Source organism: Melopsittacus undulatus, chromosome 1 (assembly GCF_012275295.1).
Source record: "Melopsittacus undulatus isolate bMelUnd1 chromosome 1, bMelUnd1.mat.Z, whole genome shotgun sequence".
Taxonomy (NCBI): Eukaryota; Metazoa; Chordata; class Aves; order Psittaciformes; family Psittaculidae; genus Melopsittacus; species Melopsittacus undulatus.
Genome location: NC_047527.1, coordinates 4,990,875 through 5,013,130, shown reverse-complemented (window position 1 = coordinate 5,013,130; position 22,256 = coordinate 4,990,875). Strand labels below are relative to the sequence as shown.

Sequence of the window (22,256 nt, the reverse complement as noted above, 5' to 3'; positions counted from 1 at the left end):
ATATTAAATATATTTAGACCTAAGATTGCTGCCTTTGGCTAGTTAATGTCTCAGGATTCTATTTTCCTAAGTAACATTAAAATGAAATCCAGATTTTCAAAAGCAGGTGATACCCTTTGACACACAGATGATTCTACAGCTTCTTTCATTTCCATTCTATTTTTTTACATTCTCTTTCATTTCTATATTCCTGAAATCAAATAAAACTAAATGATTCCAGTCCCATAACACAAATTACAATATGTATTCCAAACTGACCTAAAAAGTATAACTTAATTAGCCCCTCTTTTACCAGAGAAAAAGTGATTATTATTATTTAGAAGCATAATCAGCATACACACCCTTGGTGTTGACTGTTTTTGCTGTGACCTCTAGTTGCTCCAGTGGTTCTGTTCCAATATTTTCTAACTTAATGATAAGCTGTTGGGACTCTCCATTATACAGCTGGACAGACACATTAGTAAAGATTTCATCCCCTGTAGAAGGCTGAAGTGCATGAGCAGACCTATAAAATATGACACAACAACAAAATATTATGATTAGAACGTTAAAAGCCTGTCCAAGTTACTATTTATTATATATATTACCATATATTTACAATATATATATATGAAATTACCGTATGTATTCTATTAACTATTCCTTGAAGACTCAGAAACTACTGCTCTCCAATCTTGAAGATATTAGATATAATTTCCCATTCTCATTTTAGCTAGGATCATTTTTATACCCATTGAGAACAAATGTTGATAATGGATGTGTAAGAAAAGTCAAATTTCAAACAATATAAAATACGTATTCCTGGCTGTGAAAGCTAGTTTAAAATTGCTGAAAACAGAAGAAAAGTAAGAAAGGGAAAAGAGAAGAAAACCAGTTCATTAGAATAAACAAACGTGACAGAAGTATCTGATCTAGTGACTGAACACTAGTGTTGAGTAACAATGAGCATCCATGAGGAGAATATGAAGTTGAGTGCTACACTGGAGAAACCATAGAATCATAGAATAGTTATGGTTGGAAAGGACCTGAAGATCATCCAGTTCCAACCCCCCTGCCATGGGCAGGGACACCTCACACTTAATCATATCACCCAAGGATCTGTTCAGCCTGGCCTTGAAGACTGCCAGGGATGGAGCATTCACAACTCCCCTGGGCAACGCTTTCCAGTGCCTCACCACCCTCACAGTAAAGAACTTCTTCCTTATAGCCAATATAAACTTCCCCTGCTTAAGTTTTAACCTGTGTTTACGTTTTCACCTGTGAAAAGTTTTATGTTAAGTTCAAGTTAAGTTTCAAACCAGGTGGAAAGTCCTCTGCAAGACCCTCAAAGCAAGTACTGTGCTCCGATCAGCCCATAAAAACTACAAAAGTAAGAATTCAGTCAGCTGGCAGAGAAACCTCAGAAGATGAAACATTTGTACTCACAAATGAGGATACGTAAGCTTACATTGTTAGGCATTCCCAAACTCCACCAACATATGGTGATTTTGGGACTTCTTAATAAGAGAATGTAGGAACAGGACAAGGGGAATGGCTTTAACCTGCTAGAACAGGGGAGACTGAGATGAGCGCTTAGGCAGCAGTTCTTCCCTGTGAGGGTGCTGAGGCACTGGCACAGGGTGCTCAGAGAAGCTGTGGCTGCCCCATCCCTGGCAGTGTTCAAGGCCAGGTTGGACACAGGGCCTTGGAGCAAGCTGCTCTAGTGGAAGGTGTCCCTGCCCGTGTCAGGGGGTTGGAAGTGGATGAGCTTTAAGGCCCCTTCCAACCCAAACCAGTCTGGGATTCTCTAGTGACAGATACAAAACACTGTCTCATACAGCTGTTCACTCAAACTTTTCTGAAGGAATGGTAACAGTACTAGATACATGAGGGAAGACATACTTAGTAGAGCAATATATTGTAAAGAAAAACATTATTATATAAGTTGCACATGCTAGAGAAAATGCATGGGTATGTAAAAGTTCAGAAACATGAGAATTTATTTAAATGAGTATGAACGATTTAATTTTAATGTAACAAATGTATCAAGTCAATTATTGAAAGAGCAGATATACACAGCGCTATGAAAAACACATCATGGATAAAGCAGAATCGAGCAGTAACCTTGACCTTTGCTAGAATTAATGTGGGAGTTGGGAGAATGCAGTTTAGTGGACAGAAGAGGGCAGAAACCTTATGGGAATGGATCATGGAAGGAATTCACAGTGTGAAAGGTGAAAGAGTGAATATAAATGAACTCAACAGAACACGAATGAGGGAAAGAAGGGTTGCAGAACAAGACAGATGGGCAGAGGTTCAGTTTCAGACTGTATTTTTCATGCTTATGCAATGTGGTCAGAAGGCATCAAGGATACAAGGGCAAAAGCTACTGAGATTAATGACCAATAAATCCCAGGTTCAGCTACTTCTTTCAGCAGGTATTTCTGCTATTCTTCCTTTCGATCCTACCTTTCCTTAGCACAATGTAAGCAGCATCCACAAACAAGAGCAGATTTTAGTCTTTTAGAATGAACCTGTAACAAGTACATAAACCAACTACTTTTTGATCATTAAAAATTTACTGTCATGTAGCATTATCACTGGAGCACTCCGAAGTTGGGGCATTTGGAATTTCTTTTCTCCCTTTAGGTTTAGACAAAAGCATCAAGGAATTTCAGACTAACAAACCAAATACATGGTACCTTCAGTTACTTTATACATGTACATGTGAAATGTGAGCCCAAGCAAATTCAGCTTCTGCATCCTTTTCTGTAATGCAGCTTCTTAAAATTAAAAAGACATCCTAATTCTTGTATACCTTATTTCAGCTTCACTCTGGACTTGCAAGACCTCAGGACTGAGACTTGTCACAGGTATACTAGTAGATGAAGAACCAGGTATTAGCCAGCAATGCACACTTGCAGCCCGGAAAGCCAACCATATCCTGGGCTGCATCCATAAGAAGTGTGACCAGGAGGGTGCAGGAGATGATTCTCCCCCTCCATTTGGCTCTCATGAGACCCCACCTGGAGTACTGTGTACAGCTCTGGTATCCCCGACACAAGAGGGACATGGAGCTGTTAGAGCAAGTCCAGAGTAGGCCACGGAGATGCTGCGAGGGCTGGAGCAGCTCTGCTTTGCAGCCAGGCTGAGAGAGCTGGGCCGGGTCAGCCTGGAGAAGGGAAGGCTCCAGTGAGACCTTACTGAAGCCTTTCAATATTTAAAGGGGGTTTATAAGAATCACAGAAACTTTTTAATAGAGGTTTGTAGTGACAGGACAAGGGGGAATGGCTTTAAACTGACAGAGAGGAGACTTAGACTGGATGTTAAGAAGAAATTTTTCCCTGTGAGTGTGGTGAGACACTGTCCAGAGAACCTGTGGCTGCCTCATCCATGGCAGTGTTCAACGTCAGGTTGGAAGGGACCTGGAGCAATGTACTCTAGTGAAAAATGGTCCCTGCTGTGCAGATGATCTTTAGATGATCCTTAAATATCCTTTCCAATCCAAACTAGTCTTATTCTATGACTGCTCTGAACTTGTCCTGACCCACCTGCAACTTTGCTTCGACTTTACCATAGCTGTAGCAGCAGTTTTTTCTCTTAACCTGGTAGCTACACCTATTGCTTTATTTCTGTTACCTCTGTTTGGCACAACCATAGCTTTATATAGTAGTAACAAGCAGGTGTACTAAATGAGATATTTATGATTAACATAGTGAGAGAAACATAGGACTGGTGTGATAGCTGAGGCATTATGAAGGGAAGACAGGATCCAGTGGAGAGGACTACTGGTATTTAATGGTAAGCTATGGGGCACACAGTATTGCACCATTATTTCAGTATATTAGAAAGGACTCATCAAGAAAGCAACCTATAACACCTGGCACACTTGCTGAAAACCTTCAGGTCCTTGTGAAAATGAATATTTGTCTAAGCTCATCCATATTAGAACTACTTCATTAATTTATAGTTTTGCATTTTCTTCCCTCAATTTTCTTACTTTATAGGCTTTTCCATCAAGACTGTTTTACTAAGCAGTGTCCTATTTTTATGTACTATATGTATATGATACATATAAATTTATGCGTAAGTAGAACGATGAAAATATACACTAACAAAATCTCAACCCACAGCAAGCTTCATTACAGTTTCTGCTAAATTAAGCATATTAAATTGACCTTCCATAGCACAGATCAATAAAAAAAAGATTTTACAGTTCTAACAAGACATTATGGTATGCTTAGAAAGGCCTGGAATTATTCTTGCCAATATGGCTATACCCCAGAATTGCTATTAGATCAATCAACTGTTGAAGAAATTACGAACAGATATCCATCTCTGACCTTTCAAACAAACTTTTCCTACTTATGAGCAGTTTTACCCACAAAGAAACAAGACAATAAATACATGAACAAAATTATCTCAAATACTTAAAAAAATAAACTTGGTGAAAAGGCAGCTCAGCTTCAGATGAAGGTTCCAAAGACCATCAGCTCTAAAACCTAATGTGCTGTGTCAGGAAAAAACACTCTCCCAAGAACAGAGGTCAACATCAAATGTTGGCAAGATGGATGTCAATGCAAATGTAAATGTAAAGTAAACCAGCAAGATCATAGGATCACAGGATAGTCTGGGTTGAAGAGACCTTCAAAGTTCATCTAGTCCAACCCCCCTGCAATGAGCAGGGACATCTTCAACTAGGTCAGACGGCTAAGAACCACATCCAGCCTGGCCTTGAATGTCTCCAGGTCTGGTGCATCTACCACCTCTCTGGGCAGATGCAAGAAATCAGATTCAGATTTTATCCTGCTGTCTGCAAATGGAGAATGTTCTTTGTTTCATTTCTTTACCATGTCTTTTAGAAGTGCAACAAGGTCCCCTGGAGAGCCCAAAAGATAAAACACTGTTGACAGGAGCTGTATGAGGCAATTTCCTGGTATTGCAGAGGCTGGGAGTGATGGTAAACAGAGACCCCTCTGGCATACTGCAAGGTAGCTAGGAGTGCCCCTGAATTCCAAGGACATCACAGCAACTGAGATTGGGCTCTGAAGCAAATATTAACTCCTAGTTTCTTCAGATGCTTAACACCAAGATGCAAAGAAATCTTGTTAATGTTCCATGTTATCAGCTGAACATATACCCACAAACAGCAGCTACTATGCTCATTCAAGAACACTTGCAATTCCCTCTGTATTTCAAACCTATGATGTTCTTTAATATATTCATAATTCAGCTATCCAATATTAATTTTTATTACTGTTAAACCACACAGACTCTAGGTCTAGCAGAATTTTTATAGGGAATTTATCAACATGTAACTTAATTGCACTGTTTTATTATTTTGCTGTCTTCATCAGGGTACTACTTTTATATCTCTGTAGTACAATGCCATCAACACAGGCCATTCACCAGCAGCAAAGTAGAATTCAGTATGGAAAAATGAGTACCAAACTGGCTCCTTTGCTCTACTGAGTAAAACATACATAAAAGGAATATTATAAATATATGAAAAAATAAAAACCTCAAACGAACAACCCTGAAAGCCTGTATTTTTAAAACACTTTCTAAAATTGTAGTTGGATGGCAAGACTCAGATACAGTCATCAGCGTGCAGCCTAACATATGAATGCTCTGCAAGTTTGAACAGTTTCAAAACGTGAACTAAATCAGTGTCTTACCAGCTCCTTCTAAAATCCTGGAATGAGTCAGCCACATTCTTCAAAATAACCTCCATGAAACCTCACTCTACTTCTGTGTCCTTTTTGATGAGTGTATAGGCCTGTACCTCTTAAAGATATTGTGTCTGTAGTATGGTATCAAGTCCAGGCCCCTTCCAAACAATGGAAATATTGATATATAGGAGCAAGTCAAAAAGAGGGTTATCAATATGATTAGGAGGCAAGAGCACATGACACCAAGGGCAGGTTCACAGTGCTGGGTTGGTTCAATTTGAAGAAGAGAAGAGGGAGGTGATTTTTACTCTTCTGAATGTGGTCAGACATAGGAACTGATTTCTTACAGAGGTGAGGGGAAACCCCATCCATGGAAAGAATAAAAACTTAACTACTGATTGAGCACTGGGCAACCTGATCTAACATTTAAGTTATAGCACTTCTGAATGCCATCCCTGCTTTGAGCAAGATCCCAGACCAGATGACCTCCAGAGGCACCCTTTCCAACCTACACTACTCCATGGATTACCTCTTTGCTTCAAGATTTTCTGACTGTTTCACCTTTAAAAGATTCATTCCTTTAGAAGTATGATTTTAACAATGAATGACCATTACACAGTTTTACAACATAGTTTAATCACCCCTCAGTTGATTAAATCTCAAAATATTTTCTCTGAAATCACAAGGTTTAACCAGTAAAACAAAAAACTCAGATTTATATCCTAAAGTAAATAGCAGGGATACAGTCTGTGTCTTATTTTACTAAAGCACTGATTATATACTCAGACAAAAGAGGTTTTATTCAGTATGTGACTAACGCTTAAAAACGACCAGATAAAATCAACCTTCAATTCAATTTCTCACCTTGGAAGGGAGGTACTGATCTGCAGCCTTGGCAAAGCTGGAATTACTTCAACAGTACAGCCATTGGTCTTGACACCTGGCAGATTGTCCAGAAGGCAGTCACTGAAGACACCAAAAACTGAAGTGTGGTAACCTGATTTTTAGAAGAAAACACCAGTGTGCTGTGAGTATTTCTGTATTCTGAAAGGTCTGAAAGTACTGAACTTACCAGTCAGATCTTGCCAATATTTCTGCTATTCAAATCACCACCTTCTCTACAGGAAAACCTTTTCAGGACACAAAGTATGTAAAAGGTTTTCAAACCTCCTAAACAACATTTATAATTACATGACAACATACAAACAACAATCATGTATGGCTTTGTATCTGTGAGATGCAAGATAAAAAACAAACAACACCTTAAAACTCCATTATTTCTACCATACATTATAGTAAGTTCTGTGGAATCCTTTTCTCGTTCAATATGACAAGACAGGGTATAGAGATGAAGATTCTATACGACATCACCTAGTCCATGGGTGCACTTAAAACTTGTTAGCCTTCAAGGATGCAGTTCCCTACATCCTCCAAAAATTGTTTACAGGAAAGAGTCTCAACTGTATCCAGAAACTAAAAGAATGCTAAAGGAAATTATTTAGTTAAGAAAAAGAAGTATGCATGCATACATATATGCACACCCACATACAGACACCAGCCCAGAAAGAGTGGGCTGCCCAGTATCCAGGGCTGTATCAAAAGAAGCTGGACCAGCAGGTCCAAGGAGGTGATTCACCCCCTCTGTTCTGCTCTCTTGAGACCACCCTGCATCCCTGCATCCAGTTCTGGGACCCCCAACATAAGAGGGATGTGGAGCTGTTGGAGCAAGTCCAGAGGAGGCCATGGGGCTGCTGTGAGAGCTGGAGCAGCTCTGCTCTGGAGCCAAGCTGAGAGAGCTGGGCTGGTTCAGCCTGGAGAAGGCTCTGAGGAAACCTCAGAGCAGCTTCCAGTAACTTGGGAGGCCAAAAGAAAGCTGGAAAGGGACTTTTTACTAGAGCACATGAATATAGGACAAAGGGGAATGGCTTTAAACTGAAAAAGAGAAGATTTAGATTAGATAATAGAAAGTTCTTTACTGTGAGGGTGCTGAGGTGCTGGTACAGGGTTCCCCAGAGAAGCTGTGGCTGTCCCATCCCTGGCCGTGTTCAAAGCCAGGTTGAACAGGGCTTGCACCACCCTGGTGTAGTAGAACCCAAACCATTCTATAATTCTACACACCTGCCATAAAAGACCACTGTTTATCCTCTAAAACATTAAGTTTAGAAGGAAAGCACCTGTACTCCAGTTCCTTACCAGACAATATATACAAGCTCTATCTGTAGGAAACTTTGATACATTGACATACAAACAGCCACCAAGTACAGGAATCAACTCTTCTACTTGCAATATATTTTTAGTAGGTGGGACTAAAAGCAGACAAGTAAAGCACAAATGTTCTGAATGCTTTGATTCTATTCTGTATTTACTGAAAAAGTTTCTGGAAAAAGAAAAGAAATTATATGAAGAATCTTTTTACGAGTAGACAGAAAAGCACTTAAGTAAAAATCTGTGAGCACAGTGTTTCCTCAAGCTCAAACCCATCTTCTTTTGGTGTTTAGCTTTATCAAAATGCTTTTTTTCCCTGTAACTCTTTATTCCAGGAACAGGTACCTAAAATTGCATGTTGTTAAGATGATTCAGTCCTAGTACATGTTGAATCTATCATCTTCACATATACCTCCTTTTCAAGGAGACTGATCAGCTCATCTTCTACAAAAGCTCTTTAATTCTCTTTACTTACTACAAATACCATTTTATTTAGGCTTATTAATGACACGCTATCACAACCGCAGCACACTGCACACATCAGCTAAATTGTTTCTACAGAAACAATCTGCAAAAATTTCTGTCATCTTGCATGAACACAGTTAAAGAAAAAACAACTGCAAGATTATCTTCTGCTTTCTTATGAAAAGGTTTAAGTAATCCTCCTCAGAAGCTTTCCAAATGAAAGTGTTAATAAAGGGGAGTTTGTGTTCGTTAGCCTTTTCTTCTCATACATGAGATATTGTAAGTATGTGTTCATTACTGCTGTTGCAAGCAAGCATCTTATCAGGCTGTGTTTTTAATGAAGTCTCATATACAAAACATGTCTTTTTTGTTTTTGCTTTAACTTAGTGCGGAGAACTTAGAGTGATAAATATATATGTGGCATACTAATTTATGTAATCCACAGAGATGTAAAACACACAGTTGTTTTGATAGAAAAAGAACTGAAGACACTCCTTACCATTGACAGTGATCTGCCCAGTAGTTTGAGGAACACCAACAAGAGTAACCGGGTAGAGACCAGATTCTGCAGGTAAAGAAAGAGCTGCAGGAAGAGGTTCGAATTCTACTCCTGTTGTCAGGAGACCCTGGAAAAGGTCATATTACACAGATTAATCCATATATGATGTACACTTATCTTTTTATGAGATATACTTCTATTTTAATCCCTTCCATTACATCATCCAAACTTTTACAATTTATTCCCATTTGCTCGTAGCAGTTACTTTGGGTTTTAAGTTCCAGTGACTGAAGCATGAATATAGAATCAGGGCAAGATTTGTATTCAACTGTGGAATCTGTTTCAGGATCTGAGGTGGGAATGAAGTATGAAAAACTAATAACTATTTATATCCCAGCACAGTAAAAAGAATGAATGATATAATCTGCATGGTAACGGTTTGTACCTGTGCTTAACTGTACCTGTGACCTTACTTACATATTTGCTTATATTTTGGACAGTGGAAATCAAACTCAATACTGGCTGAATTAATTCACAATAAGGAAGTTAAAATAATTATTGTAATAGCTAGCCAATACAAACTAATACTGGATATGATGAAACTAAATTGATAGTATGTGACTGAACATGAATCCTTCCATGAGATTCACCCCACAGAAATGGGGTGAATATTCACGCTAATACTGACTTAGCCACAGTCTTCTTCATAATCATTCTGCTTTTGCTGTGGCTGAAGCAAATCTCAGAACATAAACAAAGGTGACCCTATACACTCTCCAAAACTCACTGTGAAAACAGATACAGAAGGCTTTGTGAGAATATGTCAGCCCCAAAAGCACTGAGCTGTCACTTGGCCAAATATCCAAATATATTCAAATCATTCAGGATTCACCTCAACTAAATACTTCCATACAACTACTTAAAAGAAATCAATGACAAAAAAACCCTCCAATATCTCGTTCAGTATCAGCTATAGCAAATGTAAATATGATAAACTGATAGAGACCTCTGAATATTATCTAATCCACCTACCTACTCTGAAGTAGAGCCAACTCCACATTAAACATTCCCAGTATGTTTATCTAGGGACTTTTAGAGTGTCCCTCAGTGGTAGTGTCTAAGGGAGGATTAGGTAATTCAATGCAGTATTTAAACTGGAAAGCCCTTCCAGTTCAAACTTTCTCCTAATACTGCATTGGACTTATCTTGAAACAAGCAACACATATCATTATTTTTCCGTTACTAGCTAATTCCCCAGATTAGCCGGTCTATCAAGTGCCTACAAACATATACAAAACACTACTTACAATGCCATTGTGAAACCATAGTCAGGTTACTTCTCTGGAATATGGGAAACTCCTCATTAAGACATGGTCCTAATTAGCCCAGTTTTCCTTCAAGCAAGGGGGACAGGGAAGCAGTGAGGGAGATTTCTCCCACGTCCTTACTCCTCTGCTTCACATTTCCAATCAAGCTGGATGGCAGGACATACATTTATATATAACCATTTCACTTCTTGCAGTATAATAAATCTTGTGCTCTTACTTAGTAAGAATTAGGCCCCCATTCTCCACTATCAAACTGAACTGAGGGGGTGTATGGGAGGACATTGCCCTGAAAGCCCTTTAGGGTCCTGTAAAGTCAAAAATAACTTGAAGGGTGGCCATAAACCAGCACAGCCTCAGGAAATGCATCTAAAGTAGCCATGTTTGCACATACACAGGCTGCCATCCGACCCCAAAGGTGCCAGTCAAAACCTTACTGCCCAGCTAAGAGTTTTGAGCTATGACACCTATGAGCTCCCTTACTGCAGGGTATTGAGGCTTGGAATGGATCAGAAAAACTGGAGAAACTAAAGATCACAACCATGAAGGGAAATAACACAGGGAAATGACCTGAGAAAAATTAAATCAATGGTAATATTTTTAAAGGGTAATGGTCAAGGCTCAGGAGAATCAGTGATTGCAACCCACATGACAGAGAAAGCACCTTCATTGCCAAAGCGTTTAAAAAGAGTGTACTAACAGCAGACAAAATCCAGACAAAAATCAAGATAAATAGAGACAGTAATAGACAAAAAGGCACGTGAATGCATCTGGAGTACAATCACACAAAACATGCATGTGCTTATGGACAAGAAGAAAGAGTTACTATTAAGAGTATTAAAATTGATGGTATTAAAATGATTTAGTAATAGTCAAGGAAAAAGAAAATGCTACCTTCAGTGTACATAGTTCCCTAACCCCTGAAATGACACCTCTGGATCATACTGATCGCAGGAACAGCATGTTGATCACAGATAACTGCTAAAGCAAAATAAGCCCTCAGCACAAGGTATTTTTCTCACAATGCATTAAGAATGCATTCTCAGTCTATTCTTTAACAACAAAACCCATGAAAACGAAGAGATTTTCTAGGGGACAAATGCAATGCAAATGCCAAAACACCTACACTAAGTACAAACTATGCCTGGACTAGAAATAAAAGAGCTTCAAACCTATTATCCCATGAAAGAGAATAGAACATTAATTTCTCTCATCGTAAGAGTTTTAGTATTCAGTAGAACTTCAAGTTTTTAAAGTACAGGTATTAAGAAAATATAAAAACTCAGTGAAATGGACAAAATCCAATATAAACCTCAATTAGGTTTCTGAGTTCCAGATATAAACTGAAATCAAGATACTCACCCTTAAAACTTAACCCACACAAATAAGTTTGAAAAGACAATGACAGATCTACAATGACTGAAAGACATTTTCAAGATCGTTTGCCACGGAATGGACTCAGTTTGCTGAACAGGAATCAGCAATATTTGCCCAACATTGCCCTCTGGTGCCTAAAAATTGTTTAGATTAACAGTGAAAATCAAATCAAGGCTGAAGTACTGTCATATCCTTTAGCCAAACATAGCAGACACACAAAAGAAGGGAAATAAGTGTTAGATTTCTTTGCCCTAGAGTCTTATTCCTTATTTCAAGTAATATTTATTAATTGCTTGGTCCAACTCTGACTCTTACACTGGGCACCTTTAGTAACAGTCTGATTCCATTTTCACTACACTTTCCCATTTTGGGATCAAGGAAAGCAATAGGAATTACTCCAGTATTCTTCTCCTCTACAAACTCAGCAGATGGAGCTCTTGAACCTGACCTCATGTGTCATACATTCCAGTCTGCCAATCATCTTGGTAACACTGCTGGACTGACACAAGTATGTCAGTATTTCTATCATACAGGGAGCTCAAAACTGGCATTGGTTCTAAAGACGTTGTCTTTCACGTGCCAAATTGAGGGGAATAATTACTTTCCTCAACTTGCTGGCTACAGTCTTGCTACCACAGACAAATCAAGCAAAATCAACTCATTTCTACCAATGAGCTGACACAAGCGCACAGCACAATTTCGCAAAGCACTCTATTTATGGAGCACTGACTAAAGAGTTACGTTAATCACTTCAATTATTTGTATCTAGTTTGCATGCCTGCTTCCTCCTCTGCTTACCAATGAAACTAGAATTCAATATTAATTCAAAGACAGAACTTGATCATGCTAACAGTAAGAAGAAGTATTGACGCTACTACAATTAATTCGCTCAGGGAATGGATGGAATGCACAACTATGCAAATAATTATTCTCAGTTCTTAAGTGTGTGTAAGCACTCATAAGAAATTTCCTCATTAAGAAATTAAGAAATTACCCAAACACAAAGTTTTTTAAATATATAATTACATTATTAGTTACACAATAGAAATTAGACCAGAAATCAAAATGTTCTTAAATAAATTCATTGCTATAGAGTCCTTTCTGATGCAGAGCTTTAAAACTCCTTTTTCTATTCACTCCTAATAATTTGTAATGCCTCTGTGAGGATTAGAGAAAATGCTGCTGAAGAAACCAGCGTATCAGCTTCCAAGAATGAACTGTATTATGCTGCAAGTAGAACCTTTGTGCATGTTCGTTTCCCATAGAAAAACACTTTATTATATGTGCCATATTACTAGTAATTTAAGTCAAATTGTCTGACTAGCCACTGCAGTAGACCTATCAATAAAGCAAACAAACAAAAATGCTGAGCAAACAAGTACATGCTGATTCACTGAGAGAAACATAGAATCAGCTAAGCTGGAAAAGACCTTTAAGATTATCAAATCCAGTATTTACTTTCAGCACTGTCAAGGCCACCACTAACCCATGTCACTGAGGGACTCGTCCTACAAGGTTTGTGAACAGTTCCAAGGACAGTGATTCCACCATTGCCCTGGGCAGCCTGTTCCAATGCCTGAGCACCCTCTCGCTGAAGATATTTTTCCTAATATCCAATCTAAACCTCCCCTGGCATAGCTTAAGGTCATTTTGCCTTGTCCTGTCACTTGTTACTTGGGAGAAGAGACCGACCCCATCTCTCTCCATCCCCAGTCAGGCAGTTGTGGAGAGTGATAAGGTCCCCGCTGAGCCTTCTCTTCTCTGACCTAGCAATAGGCTCTAAGAGATAGGGTTTATTTTTTAAAGTAATATTAAAGGTAAATGTTAACTTAAAGGACAACACTCGATTAGGAGTGAGTGAAAATTAAGTTGCTTTGGTAGTTGGAGGACTTTTGGCCTTTAAATTAGTTGGCATAAAGAGGAATGGAGATTTTCAAGCTATAGTGGCAAATACACACTAATTATTAGGTTTGGGAATACAATTATTACTTGAAAACCAGTATATATAAATTATGTAGCATGAGTTCTAGTCAGTACAGAAAGGTAGAGAATTGATTTATGGGTCTGTAACAGTAAAGCATTTAAACACTGAGTGGCAGAGATTTTTGTTTCAATACCTCATCACCAAGAAATATGAGAAAATTGACAGTACTCACTGTTGAACTTAGGTTATACTGAGTTAAACGGCTCTTTTAAACTATTTTAGAAAACTCCATATGAGAATTATTTTCCAGAAAAATAACAGAAAGTGGAGACTTGGAAAGATACTTACCATGTTTTCTACTCGAAGCTCAAAAGGCATAGGGTTGTACACCATCAACTGAACTTCACATACATCTCCCTGGACCCACTGGAACTCTATATGGAATGATTATAAAATTAACTTAATTTTTAGGAATTAACCTAATCACAGTGTCATAAAAAAGTCATCAGCTGAGCTGTCAGATTGCTGTATTATCCTATGTTTTAAATTAGCATCTCTATATAATCTTCACAGTCCAAATCCTGTTCAAGTGCACTGTGAAATACAAGCTACAAATCACAGGCAAGGCAATAGGGTAAATAATAGTAATAGTGGTCCAAAACTCCAACATTAAATTGGCGAAATTAACTCAGGCATCCATTCAAAGCAATACTTACACATATCCTTAATGTTAAACACTTAAAGTCTTATGTACTTGGAGTTAGGTACATTTGGATATTTAATTCAGATAAGCAGCAACAACAGGAGGAATGAACACAACAGGAAGAAGGAAACTGAAAATAATTGGAACAAATCTTCATCTAGACACAGGTGATGATATGGAATAAATAAAAGATCCTTCTAAATTTAGATGGAAACAACTGCTCACCAGCAAGATGCTACCTTAGTTTTCTCCTGTTAATTTTTTTGGGGGGAAATACTCAATAGATGCTGTGGGAGGAGAAGATGAAACTAGGATCTATGGATACAGATTTTCTGAGGTTGACAAAATGGGAGACTTAAGCAATAAGAAATCAAGTAACTTGTGAAAATACTTAGGAAAGACAATGAACAAAAATAGATCAGGTAATAAGATCAACTGAAAGTACTATTTCACAACAAGAGACAGAGGTTCTACTTTAAACACACTTCATCCTGCCAAGTTCCAAATTTGGGTGTTTTTTTGATTTAAAGAGGCAAGAAGTTTACGGAAGTGCTGGCAGCAGCAGGGATGCAAGTTCTAAGGAACTGTTCAATGCAGACAGATTATGTTACATCAGCACTTCATAACCTTTTCAGCCCACAAGGTCTTATCCACCTTCAATATTTCTCACAGCTAACCACATGCACCTGACATTCAGATTTAAACCTGAACATGATGAGATCCTCCATACAAGCTGAGGACCTGCAGTCCAAATAAACAAAGGTAGTTTAACTGGTTCGGTTAAATAAATCATGACTATAAGCTAATCTATAACATTTGTGGGTTAACCTTTACTAGTTTACTCAATTTTAACATATGTTACTCTTTTTTACTAGGATATTTGAAAGTGTCCAGTAAAAAACACATATATATATTACTAAGACTGTAATTCACAGTTGAAACCATCTGTACTCTAATTGTACATTCAGAACCATTTACTACCTGATTACATTTTGCAAGCAATATTAGAGAGCTCAAGGGAGACGTACTTAATGCAAATGTTTAACTGCAATTAATGCTAGTGGAAATTAAAAACATACATACTGAGCTGTTAACAGGTTCTATTACTATGAAAGCTGAAAAGCAAAACTGGTGATTAAAACAAAACGTTCAAAAGCACAATTCTAAGGGATGTTCTGTAAACTTCTTTTTATTTAACTGCTTATTCGTGTCCACAATGTCCTACGCATTCTGCAGTCCCCAAAAGAATCATTTACTCCTCAAAAGAGGTATAGTACAGAGCTTTAAAGGGATCTAAGCACCAAAGCCCTATTATGCTTGACTGAATCAACATAAGCACTTGTAGCAGCCAAAGTAGGCACTTCAGTCCTTCTAAATCAATTTCTACACTGTAAGAACTACCACAAGATTGGAATGTTTTTCCTGAAAATGCTTTCATCAATATAACTGTGTAAAAAGCGATTCTGGAAAATGAGAAGAACATGTTGGAAACTATTGATTTCACTGAAGTATTAAACACAAACCACTGATCTGTCTGGTACTTTAATCTGCCTTTCCTTCCAAAAAGAAAAGATTCTAAGATCATTTAAATTTTACAGGTATGATCCCTGGAATATACTCCCTGGCATCACAAGTGATTTTCTTTTCTGCCTTGCCAGTCAGAATAGGGGTGCAGGCAGAAGTCAATCCATCATGTAGATCAATACCTGGCTTCAGGGCTTGTATTGTCACTGGGACCTTGGTTTCTGTGATTGTGGCAAGTCCTTCAACAAATACCACCTAATGGGGAGAGAAATGATTCACTACCAAGAAGAGCAGGAGAACCTTCACTAGGGGCTTGGCTGACTTGACAGTCTTGATTTAAACTAATGAACTTTGGAGGGTAGTGTCCAAAGATGTGACAAGTGCAATGCCCTGCACCTGCAATGACATAACCAAAGAGCACAGTACATGCCAGGAGGTGGCTGAGGAGCAACTCTGTTGAAAGGACCTGGGGGTCCTGGTGGACAACAAGCTGAATAGGAGCCATCAGCACACCACTGCAGCAACAAAGGTGAATTGAATACTGTGCTGCATTTGCAGAGGCATTGCTAGCAGAGATGCAATCTTCCTACTCAGCCATTGTCAGGCCACACCTGGAGTACTGCACCCAGTTCTGGTCCCCACAGTGAAAGACAGATGTGGACAGAACCCAGGGGAGTGCCACAAAGATGATGGAGAGGATGCTGAAACAATCCCATGAGGAAAGACTGAAGGAGTTAGGTCTCTATTCCCTAGAGAAGAGAATGCTCAGGGGGAACTTGTCAATATCCCAGTACTTACAGGCTTGCTACAAAGAGGATAGAGTCTCTCTTCACAAGGAAACAGATGGAGAAGGCAAGGGGCAATGAGCACAAGCTGCACCAAGAGAGGTTTCATCTAATAAGAGAAATTTTCTACAGTGAGAATGATCACTCACTGGAACAACCTCCCCAGAGATGTGCTAAGAGTCCACATTATTAGAGATTTTCAAGATGCAGCTAGACAGGGTGCTAGATTATCATGCCTGGGCTTCCTTTTCCATGAAATGTTGAGATCTCACTAGTTCCCTCTGGTCTCTTTTCCAGAAGATGTAGCTATCCCATGCAAATGACACCAGGGCAATGTTACAGAATTGCTTCCCTGGGGGGAAAGCTTTCAAAAGGAAAGGTAAAACCAGGTTATGCGGTCCTAGGTAAACAGCTACATTTATAGCATCTAACACAGGTATGACATTAGTTGCCAGGTTTACTAATGGAACTACATTATGCATTCTTTCTGCTTTAGACTATCAGCACTTTAAAAGAACAAAGAAAAATTTAGAGCAAAATCAGCAGGTTTGTTTCTTATAACAAGCATACAATTAAAGTAATTTAACCAGAAAATAATTATCCCATTTATTGTTTTCAAACAGAAAAGCTTTTCAAGCTGAAAGCATTTCCTCAAGACTTCCTAAAGAATTTTGTTTTGCTTTGGTTTGTCAGCAGTACTTGATTTCTTTTGCTCTAACAATAATCTAACCAAAATATGGCTTACATACTTCTGTGTAAGAAAAACACTGTTCATTTGTTAATGCCATTGCTTTTCATTAAATACATGCAATTAAAATATTCTCATTAGTTTCAAAGTCCATTAAATTTCCCATCTCCTTTCAAAGGAAGCATCTGATTCTATTTTGTACATTCCTTTGTTTTCAAAACTTTGAACAAAACATTAAAGGCTTTTAAAAGCGAACACATTGTGTATGTACTTCAAAAGACAAAATGCTTTATGGGAACACAAACAGTTCAGACATCTCCTTAGGCTAAATAAAAACGTAAAAAGAGCTGCTGCCCTGTAGAATATAAAACTCCTATGGTACACATAGCACATACACAAATCTTAACTTGAACCATTTCACAAAACGCAGGTTAAATCATAAGATATCAGCTAGATGCATTTTTTCTCCTGAAAGAGATAAACTAAAAACCAATTTTAAAATCCAAGCGGTCTAACACTAGGATTCCACAGATGGTGAATGACCTCAGTCCAGTTTCCTATGGATTTGCATCTTTCGTCCAAGAAACTGCAGGTTCTTCATCCTTATTTCTTCACGTTCATCATGAAACCCTTATCAGAAAAGGAGAAACCCCAAGCAATGCATCTATCTCAGGGCACCACATATGATAACTGGCTAAGCTGGCTACTGCTGAACAGAATGTGTCAGAACTAAGTTTTCACTTCTTTCTCTTTTGTGTGAGATAAAAATAAAATGAGTTTATCTCCTCTGAAGATCAATTTGATCATCTCTGAGACTTCATTCCTCTTTTGAATGTGAAACTGTCTCACAGAAAACAAAACTTTGCTCCTTCAGAACTGTAGGCTAAGAAGATGATTATTTCCAACACAAGAAAGCAATGTACATATTTGCTTTCTTTGACCAAGGAAGATTTTCTCATTTAATAAAAAAATGGAAAATGATGAAAAATATTCTTACCTATTTTCTTACTTTTTTCTTCCCGACTGTGTGCAATAATTGGAGAATATATGAAGGGGCTTTTGGTTGACACACTCTGACCAAGCAGACTTTTCACTTTGTGAGGTCGGAGACTGGCTGGGAGGTTCAAGAGCTTCACCGATCTGTTGAGTAAAAATCATTTAATGAAGTTCTATTTTATAACAATATAAAATAATAACAATAATGATAAAAACTAAATGCCACTCTGAGCACTGATTAATACACATGAAATAGAAAACATGAAGTAAACACCTGCAGTACAAAAGAAAGGAATACCAACCCAAGGAAACTGAAGACAAGGTTTCTGAAAGCTCTCAGAAAACAAATCCCAAAGGAAAAGCATCTTCTGTAGAAACCAGCAAAACCAAACCTCACCAGAGAGGTGATTCAGAGCCCACATGAATAAGTCTAGCTAAAACCCAAGGAGACTTCTAAAAACAATTAAGAGGCCAAGTGCAAGAATGCCAGAAAACCCCAACATACTTTAACATAGATTAATCCCCTTCTTCCCCCCTTTCCTACATCCACCTCCCACTGGAAAACTTAGCTCCCTGGAATTCCTTGATAATGCCATAAAAAAGAGAGATTATAAATGTTACAGTACATGATTAAGTTCTCATGTTTTATGAAGTGCTTCAAATACTGTGATAAGCACTGGAGCACTGTGAAAGAAACCTGTCTTTTTCCATTGTAAAGGTCATAGAAAAAACTTACTTAGAAAACTATAATATAAAATAAAATCACCTAGAAACAGGTTGCCCAGAGAAGCTGCCCCATCCCTGTAACTGTTCTAGGCCAGGCTGGATGGGGTTGGAGCAACCTGCTCTAGTGGAAGATGTCTCTGCCTGTGGCAGAGGGTGGAAACTGGATGAGCTTTAAGGTCTCTTCAAACACAAACCTTACCATGATACTATGATTCTGTAAGTACCTTCATGTTGAAAAGCAGATAAGTATTCTTTATTAAAACAATTTTGTATCATTTACAGGATAGCTCTGAAGTCATTCACTTGCCAACGCACAGTCATAGCTTACTTCAAAACAATGAGCTGTTACTCAGAGCATGAAAGTCTTCAGCACAGTTATAAAAAGTACATGCATACAAGAACCAAGATAATGAGCTACTGCTGAAAAATAACAAAGCTGCAAGAGTAGCACTACACAGACATGTTATCTCTCCAATATTAAACACCTGAGAAGTTATTAGATAACACTAAAAATCTTGGAACACGAAATAAATTACATTCATAACATTCATGCTGGTGATAGTGTCTGCATCATAATCAAATGCAAAATAACAGACAGGAGCCTGAAGAATGAAGAGCAACTGTGACAGATCCCCAAATATTTCATATTTTAAAACCTCTTCTGATAGAATTCTGCTAGAAATTAGAATGCAACTTAAAGCCAAACAAATTAATGATACTTATTTGAGGAAGCAAACACTGAATTTGATAAAGTGTTAATAAAAAGCAATCTTAATTTATGGAGAGAGAACTGTTTCAGCTCATCCATCATTATATAAATACTGATTGTATAAATCAGTATTTATATAAGTATTAATAAGCATCATCTTAATGCATGACAGTGGAAGGAAAATTCTTGAACCACATCAGCTGTACCCTCAAAGGTCATACATAGAACATGGCAAATCATTTAATTTCTTTCTCTGAAGAACTTCAATAATACATGTTTTCTAGTCCCTGTCCCAGCCAGATTGAATCCAAATGAGTGACAATTAGGAATTATACATAATTTCACTAGCTACCCCAAAAGATCAAAATCTTGTATCTGGAAAAAGCTGTGTTAACTAAAAATATATTTGCTTAGAGGGGAAACAGAGATAAATAAAAACACCAGTCTATGAAGTTGACAAGAAGATAAAAAATTGCCCCAAGTAAATTTAAAGTAGTAACAAAAGTGTGTAAATTTTTTTCTTCATTTAAGTATATCAGCAAGAAAATGAGTTTTAATAACAGGTAAGTTATGAAAATAGGAAGAGCGAATTCTTATCTATTAGAACAGAAAGACAATAAATTATTCTGGGTTTTGAGAAAATACCAGATGATGATTTCACACTATGCTATAATGGAATACTTCCCAATTCAACAGGCTTTTAATTTATGAAGCTTCATTGAAGGAAATAAAAATTCATCAAGGGACTGTAGTGATAGGACAAGGGGTGATGGGTTCAAAATGAAACAGGGAAAGTTCAGGTTAGATATAAGGACAAAGTTCTTTACTGTGAGGGTGATGAGGCACCGGAATGGGTTGCCCAAAAAAAATTATGATATCTATCCCCAGAAGTGTTTAAGGCCAGCCTGGACAGAGCCTTTGGCAACACAGTCTACTGTGAGGCATCCCTGCCCATGGCAAGGGGTTGGAACTGGATGATCTTAAGGTCTTTTCCAACTCAAAGCATCCTGTGATATGACCAAGCACCTAGTTAAAAAACATGATGCACACCAAAAAATGAAAGACTGTAAGGAACACTATACTTAAATAAAGGACAGGTAGACATTACATACTAGGTTAACATGAGTAATGGAATACAAAAGTTTTGCCAAGCCATATCTCTTCTATTGCTTTATAGGCAAGCGGGGAGAAAAAGGTAACAGTGTGACTATGTTCCAATTTCACTGTTGCATTTCAGTGTTTGACAGTATTTTGATTAAAAAATCTGCATTCAAATTAAGTACTCCTATTAAATGGATTAAAAACTAGTAGACCATGAAATGTCAACATTAAACAAAAGACATCATTGTCAGTAAGACTGTGGATGTTTCTAAAGGGCTCTAGCGTGGATTGAATCATAAACTTAGATCATCCAACAATGACCAAAACCACCTTTCCACACACTTATAATTTTTGCCTCAAATATTAGCATGGTTTAGCTGAAAGAGCCCTGCACTCCTGCACCATGGCTATTTTCCAACTAGCTGGACAACCCTACAGCACGCTCCATCTGCTGTGTAGATGTAAACAGACACTTTATATATAGACACAACTAGCAATTTGTTGGATTACCAATTTGTATCACTATGGCTTTTCTAGAACTTTCACAAGACAAGAAAAGGGAGAAGAGGAGAAGAGCACAAACAGAAACTCTTCACTGTTAAATACTGCTGATGTTGGGCTCCTCACCCCATGGCAAAACAGCAGCAACTGTGTTCAGTGCTCTGAGTGCAGCTAGGTGTAAATGAAGCACCTGGATAGTGAGTAATTTGTTAAAACTATGCCTAGGAATAACAAAGATAATGTGCCTGTCCCTTTCTCTCAGCATACAAACATAAATGCCTCTATGCAAATGTGCGTAGCATGGGGAATAACCAACAAGTTAGAGACATATGCAAGCCCTGCAGAGCTATGATCTTATTGGCATGTTTGGATCCCTTCTATGACTGGAGTGCTGGAAGGAAGGATATGGACTCTACAGGAAGGGAAGGCAGAAGAGATGAGGAGTGTTGCCCTCTATGTCAGTGACCACCTAGAGTGCATGGAGCTGTGCTTTGGGATGGAAAAGGTGCCAACCAAAAGCTTATGGATCAGGGTTAAAAGGAGGGCAAAGACAGACGATGTTATATGGGGGTCTGCTACAGGCCACCCAACCAAAAAGCCAATGGAAAATGGAACAATACAGTCCACACAGGCCATTAATTCAACTCATCCTAAACAAGACACCTAAATTATGGTAGAAAAACCTGGAAACAACTACTTATGTGCCTTGACTGCAAATATGATCTAGGGTGGTCAAATATGATTAGCTTAGCTCTATACATAGATTTTTTTCTGAAACTAAATCAGCTCCAAGGTCAGCTGATAATAAATTAGTCAACTAACATTTCCACTGTAATACACAGCTTTAGTTCTAACAGTTAGGATTTTGGGACCATATGTCCACATTGCATGGTTTCCAACCAAGAAGCCAAAACCAGGTGCAACTCCAAAGTACGTACTGCACCACTGAAACACAGTGGAGGCAATGCAAAGCAGGTATCTGTAAAGTCATCCCAGATGCCCTGTCAGCACTAACTGAATACACTGAGGGGATAATGCTGGAAGACATCAAGGAAGACATACTCTGTGAGTATGTAT

General features: G+C 38.2%; 1 protein-coding gene across 1 annotated transcript in view; it reads right to left on the bottom strand.

Moving 5' to 3' along the window:
- Positions 1 to 22,256, bottom strand: part of TRAPPC9 (trafficking protein particle complex subunit 9) — a 500,739-nt gene that overhangs the window by 433,483 nt on the left and 45,000 nt on the right. Inside the window, exons 11-15 of the mRNA XM_013128134.3 lie at positions 18,144 to 18,286; positions 13,795 to 13,880; positions 8,821 to 8,947; positions 6,516 to 6,648; positions 342 to 505 (exon numbers count right to left, since the gene is read on the bottom strand). Coding sequence (XP_012983588.3) covers positions 342 to 505; positions 6,516 to 6,648; positions 8,821 to 8,947; positions 13,795 to 13,880; positions 18,144 to 18,286 — 653 coding nt within the window. The remainder of the gene's footprint in view (positions 1 to 341; positions 506 to 6,515; positions 6,649 to 8,820; positions 8,948 to 13,794; positions 13,881 to 18,143; positions 18,287 to 22,256) is intronic.